The 6,736-nt window shown below is 44.4% G+C and overlaps 1 protein-coding gene across 1 annotated transcript; it reads right to left on the bottom strand.

The window, feature by feature from the left end:
- Nucleotides 1-4,726: 4,726 nt before the first annotated feature.
- LOC105716931 (tyrosine-protein phosphatase non-receptor type 1-like) lies at nucleotides 4,727-6,035 on the bottom strand. The gene is given in 2 exon segments (XM_064384737.1): nucleotides 4,727-5,704; nucleotides 5,706-6,035. Coding segments are annotated over 2 exon segments (1,308 nt in total).
- Between the last annotated feature and the right edge of the window lie 701 nt (nucleotides 6,036-6,736).

A 6,736-nucleotide genomic window follows, 5' to 3' on the forward strand; every position in this document is an offset into this window, starting at 1 on the left:
TCAGCTAGTCAGGAGGAAGCAGATGTATAGAAGTGGATAGAAGCAGTTGAGGTAGGTAATTTTGGGCAGTAGGGAAATTTTCCTTCATGGGCCCTCCATCTCAATCCAAGTACTTTGGGAGGCTGAGGCAGGGGATCACAAGGTCAGGAGTATGAGACCAGCCTAGCCAACATGGAGAAACCTCGTCTCTACTAAAAATACAAAAATTAGCCAAGCGTGGTGGTGCACGCCTGTAATCCCAGCCACTCAGGAGGCTGAGGCAGGAGAATCACTTGAACCCGGGAGGCGGAGGTTGCAGTGTGCCAAGATCGTGCCACTGCACTCCAGCCTGTCAACAGAGTGAGACTCCATCTAAAAAAAAAAAAAAAAAAAAAAAGGTCAAGTGTGGTGGCTCACACCTGTAATCCCAGCACTTGGGTAGTCAAGGTGGCTGGATCATGAGGTCAGGAGTTCAAGACCAGCCTGACCAACATGGTGAAACCCCATGTCTATTAAAAAAAAAAAAAAGTCATAGCAGAATCACTTAACCTCTCATTATCTTAAAGTAACCATTTATGCTTCAAAAAAAAAACAAGACAGAACTTGTAGCATAGTCAAAGAGTTGACAGCAAGTTAGCTCTGAATACTGCAATACTTGCAGCAGTAGGAAACAGTGTCTATGAGTGTAAGATGGCATGGTCCTCACTTCTTAAGACATTTTCCACAACTTTGTTTCAAAGGACCACTCTCCAAGACTATTGACCCTCAGGAGCAAAATAACAAAGTTGAGGTGGCTGGAAAGCTTCCTTAGGTAGATGCAGTGTGACTCCTCCACAGAGATGTTTGCACTTGTAAAGGTAAGAGGGTGGTACAGAAACCTCTTAGGAAGTGACTAGGAAAACATTTGTATCCTTAGAAGTACTGGTCGTTGGAGGCGATAACAAATTTCCTAAAGTGTCCTTCAGAAAACAGAAGGTTGCAAGAAATCCCTGCCGTAGGCACCACTTGTATATATTTACTTGTCAGCTACCTCCTCCAACAAGGTACTTCAGGTTATAAACATGTATAAAAGAAGAAAAAATAAAGAAACAAGATAAATGAAAAATAATAAAATCAGAGAAAGATTAGTGACTAGAAATGCATGGCTATGGTTGTATGAAATTATTGAAAGTGAGCCTCTAATTTGATCTGAAGCTATGTACTGGCCAAAATGAAGAAGAAAACTTGATCGGTTATAAAATTTATTGAGGGTAGGAAATAATTATTGGAATACAGACTTTATACTTATGTGCTTGAAAGTTAAAGTTGTGTCTTTTACATGAAGGTGTAAAATGTGGTAATATCTGAGCCTCACCTACTTATACCCAAAAGGTCATAATAATAGTGTCCATCCTAAAGGCATTGAACACAAAAGACAAACATCTTAAAAAGTAATTTCAAATTTACAATAAGCTTGATCAGTTGATGAATAAATTCTTTTTTGTTGTTGTTTTTATTTTTATAAAAATGGTTGATTCCACAGCCATTGTAGAAAATAATGATCTGATGAGTAAATATTGGCTTAAGGCATATAGCAGAGCAGCTCGCTACCTCTCTAACACATGCGTAACAAGGTGAAGAGCCCCAGCTGCTCTCCAGGATAGGCGGTTAAACAGTACGTCCATTTTGAAATGCTACTATATATACACACCCAAACTACTACATACATATGCAGGACTTAAAAACAACAAGCCCAGCTCAGAATGCTTACAGCCTGACACCTAAGCCTTATCCATATCTCACCACAGCTCTCTGAGGGGACATCTCGAATGTTCCCACCACAGAATCTTTCTGTACTGGCTTCTACCACGAGAAGGGCAAAATGTGAAAATGCTGGCAAGAGAATAGCTCAGGAGCTACAGCTGCCGTGTTTTTCTTGTTAAAAAGCCACTTAATGTGGAGGTCCTAAGTTCCCTTTGCAGGAAGAGTCGTGAGCACCTGTGGGCCCCATTGGGTTTGAGGGTGGGGCAGACATGCCTCTGTCGGCAAGATGAACCAGGACGGAGATGGTGGAAGGCTGCCTACGGGACCGTCACTCAGGCTGTTTAAGAACCGGACATCAAACTCTACTACAAGGCTACAGTAATCAAAACAGCATGGTACTGGTATCAAAACAGAGATATAGACCAATGGAACAGAACAGAGGCATCGGAGGTGACACAACATATCTACAACCACCTGATCTTTGACAAACCTGAAAAAAACAAGCAATGGGGAAAGGATTCCCTGTTCAATAAGTGGTGTTGGGAAAACTGGCTAGCCATATGCAGAAAGTAGAAACTCGACCCCTTCCTGACACCTTACACTAAAATTGACTCCAGATGGATTAAAGACTTAAACATAAGACGTAACACCATAAAAACACTAGAAGGAAACCTAGGCAAAACCATTCAGGACATAGGCGTAGGCAAGGACTTTATGATCAAAACACCAAAAGCATTGGCAACAAAAGCCAAAATAGACAAATGGGACCTAATCAAACTCCACAGCTTCTGCACGGCAAAAGAAACAGTCAATAGAGTGAATCGGCAACCAACAGAATGGGAAAAAATTTTTGCAGCCTACCCGTCTGACAAAGGGCTGATATCCAGAATTTACAACGAACTAAAAAAGATTTACAAGAAAAAAACAAACAAGCCCATTCAAAAATGGGCGAAGGATATGAACAGATACTTTACAAAAGAAGACATACATGAGGCCAACAAACATATGAAAAAATGCTCATCATCACTGGTCATTAGAGAAATGCAAATCAAAACTACATTGAGATACCATCTCACACCAGTTAGAATGGCGATCATTAAAAAATCTGGAGAAAACAGATGCTGGAGAGGATGTGGAGAAATAGGAACACTTTTACACTGTTGGTGGGAGTGTAAATTAGTTCAACCACTGTGGAAAACAGTGTGGCGATTCCTCAAGGACCTAGAAATAGAAATTTCATTTGACCCAGCAATCCCATTACTGGGCATATATCCAAAGGATTATAAATGTTTCTACTATAAGGACACATGCACACGAATGTTCATTGCAGCACAGTTTACAATAGCAAAGACCTGGAACCAGCCCAAATGCCCATCGATGATAGACTGGACAGGAAAAATGTGGCACATATACACCATGGAATATTATGCAGCCATTAAAAACGAGGAGTTCACATCCTTCGTAGGGACATGGATGAACCTGGAAACCATCATTCTCAGCAAACTGACACAAGAACACAAAATCAAACACCACATGTTCTCACTCATAGGCGGGTGTTGAACAATGAGAACACATGGACACAGGGAGGGGAGCACTATACACGGGGGTCTGTTGGCGGGGAGGGGGGATAGCGGGGTGGTGGGGAGTTGGGGAGGGATAGAATGGGGAGAAATGCCAGATATAGGTGAAGGGGAGGGAGGCAGCAAATCATACTGCCACGTATGCACCTATGCAACAATCTTGCATGTTTTTCACATGTACCCCAAAACCTAAAATGCAATAAAAAAAAAAAAAGAAGTGTAGCTTCCAGCAGTTGCTTCTCTTCCAAACCATGGTCTGCTCAAGAAGAGTGCTGACTTGGAATAGTGGAGGCTGATCCCAAAGGTGGAGGGGTCTCTGCTTGCCTCAAGCATGAGGTGTGGATATGGCTTCCATACCCTTGGAATGTCTGAGTTACAGCGAGACCCTGCTGTACCAGGACAGGACAGGCCTCACCAGGAAGTCACTAGAGTGTCATGCCAGGAATCTAGCAAATGCCTATTCCTGGAAAACTGCACCCTATTGATGAGTGACAATGACTTCAACAACAGGCTTAGGAACCACAGCCATGTAATGATCAGGTCATGCACAGGCAGGTTGGACTTGGATATGGGCACATGAGTAAGCAGAGATCCAAGTTTCTCGTTTCAAGCACATATTTTTCATCAGGACTCAAGAAGACCGTACATGCATTCTAATACACTTGGGGGAGTGGTGATTGAAAACTAGAGCTAGCAGGTAACAGGGAGGAGAATAAGCCGGACAAAGTCATCTCACATCATGTTTCTTATTAAATACCCACGTGTTCATTATATATTATAGCATTGTTCTATCTTCTCATGTTACCCACAATATCACTAAGTAACGACTGCTCACAACCATCCTTCTTTCCAGTACTGGTCTGACACAGCAGGCTGATGGCAAAGTCTTCCATTCCCAGTACTACCTGAGGATTTATTATTGTACTTTTTGGTAAAGCTCTTGATGCAAAGCTGACATCAAAAACATTTTAGTACATTATTGGTTCAAGAAAATGCTAGTGCACTATGGACGCCTTTGGGGGAAAATTTGTTTAAATAAATATGGAGTGGAGAGTTGCTCCCCGCAGATTTGAGGGGGGCTGTTGGTGTGCTGCCCACCGGGCTGCTCAACAAGGGAGCCCTGGGGTCGGGGGAGCCCTGGGACACGTGCAGGCCCCTTCCCTCTGCACCACCAGCATGGTACTCTCCTTCGCTCTCCTCAAAAAAATGGCTTGTGGATTTGGTACTCAAAGGGGAAGGGGCAAAAAGTAAAAGTATGAGGGGTGAGACACAAATCCGGGGAAGATGGGTTTTAGTGCAGAACCAACGTCCGTCCAGGGCCCAGCTCTCTACGCCCTTACCTACTGCAGCATCCCTGCTAGTCGGGCGTGGGCTCTGCAGGCAGAGGCGGACAGTGGGTGGAGGTGGAGTGGAGGAGGGTCAAGCTATGTGTTGCTGTTGAACAGGAACCTGTAGCACAGGTACGTGCCAACCGTGAGGACCATAGCCACACACATGTTGACCAGGAAGGGCTTCCAGTGAGTCAGTGCATGGTCCTCCTCCTTCTCGGGTGATGACAGCTCCCCTTTGGCTGGGGAGGCAGCCTGGGCATCTCGAAGACTTCCCCCCACGACCCGACTTCTTACTTCAGTGTCTTGACTTATGCTTTCCATGCTGTAGGGTGTGGCATTTAAGGGGCTTCCTGTTTCTTCCTTGACCGGGTAGTCTTTATACTCCCCAGTCTCATCCTTCACCCACTGGTGGTTTGGGAAGAACTCCCTGCATTTCCCACTGTGTGGCTCCAGGATTCGTTTTGGTGGCCAGGGAGGCCGGGGGACGTGCTCTGGTAGGGGCTCTAAGTCCTCGTGGGAAAGCTCCTTCCACTGATCCTGCATGGAAGAGTCTCCCATGATGAATTTAGCACCTTCGATCACAGCCAGGTAGGAGAAGCGCAGCTGGTCTGCTGTCTGGATCAGCCCCATCCGAAACTTCCTCATTTCTAACAGGACTTTCTTGATGTCAACGGAAGAAGGGTCTTTCCTTTTGTCCATCAGCAGGAGGCAGGTATCAGCCAGACAGAAGGTCCCAGATCTGCCAATGCCCGCACTGCAGTGCACCACCACAGGGCCGTGCTCCAGGCTGAGTGACCCCGACTCTCGGACTTTGAAAAGAAAGTTCAAGAATGAGGCTGGTGATTCTGGGACTCCAAAGTCAGGCCATGTGGTATAGTGGAAATGTAAGATCACTCGAGTTTCTTGGGTTGTAAGGTTTTCCAATTCTAGCTGTCCAACTGTATAATATGACTTGATATCTTCAGAGATCGATGTTATTTTCAAATTTGTGTCTTCAAAGATCATTTCTTTTTCTTCTTTTTGTGGCCAGTACTGTGCGCATTTTAACGAGCCTCTCTCCATCACTCTGCTTGAGCATGACGACACCCCTGCTCTTCTGCTCCCACACCATCTCCCAAAAGTGCCCGCACGTGTTAGGCAAAGGGCCCTGGGTAAGAATGTAACTCCTTTGGGCTTCTTCCATTTTTATCAAACTTGCATTGATATAGTCGTTATCTTCTTGATATAGTTTAATCCGACTATGGTCAAAGGGACTGACGTCTCTGTACCTATTTCGGGTTTTGTTCTTAGGAAGCTCGGCCACTCTACACGGGAAGTCACTGGCTTTGTGTTCGATATCCTGGTAAATGGCTGCCCAGCTCCCGGACTTGTCGATCTGCTCAAACTCCTTTTCCATCTCCATGATGGGTCAGGGCGGCTGCTGCGCCTCCTTCTTGGCCCACTGTGCTGTCTGCTGCTCTAGGCCGTGCCGCGCTCTTAGCCCCGAGGCCTGCTGCAAGCCCCGACTCCTGCCACTACCGTCCTAGCCAACACTGCCGAATAAATTCTTAAAAATCAAAACATTCTTACCTTCAAACCTGCAAAAAAAAAAAAGAAAGAAAGAAAGAAAGAAAAATCAAAATATCTGCCTCACAAAAACAAAAAGCAAAAACCCTGAAACTCTCAGCAATTGAAATTCAGATTTTAGATCACACACTGAAGGTTTTAAAGAATACTTTTATTGCCCAAGAGCAGAATGCAAGGAAAAAAGTAACAAGAAGCTGCAGGAAAAAAATCAGCTTTTATATAAATTGACCAAGACAAAAGCTACAAGCTATGCCAGAATTGAAGAAAGTGCCAAGTGTTAATTTTGATTCAGACCTAAAATGGCAGGACTCACAAAAATTGCTCCATTGAAGCAAAAGGAAAGGGATCCTGTGGATAAAATCTAGGTGTTAAAGCCATTCAACCTCCCATTATGCTTCCTGAAGAAACTTCAATGCCAGGTAATATTTCTTATGTCACTACTACAACTGCTGAAGTAGGATAATATGGAAATTCTTTTTTTTTTAATGGAGTCTCATTCTGTTGCCCTGGCTGGAGCGCAGTGGCATGATCTCAACT

This window comes from Aotus nancymaae, unplaced genomic scaffold (genome assembly GCF_030222135.1).
Source record: "Aotus nancymaae isolate 86718 unplaced genomic scaffold, 86718_ANA_hifiasm-v0.15.2.pri h1tg000004l, whole genome shotgun sequence".
Taxonomy (NCBI): Eukaryota; Metazoa; Chordata; class Mammalia; order Primates; family Aotidae; genus Aotus; species Aotus nancymaae.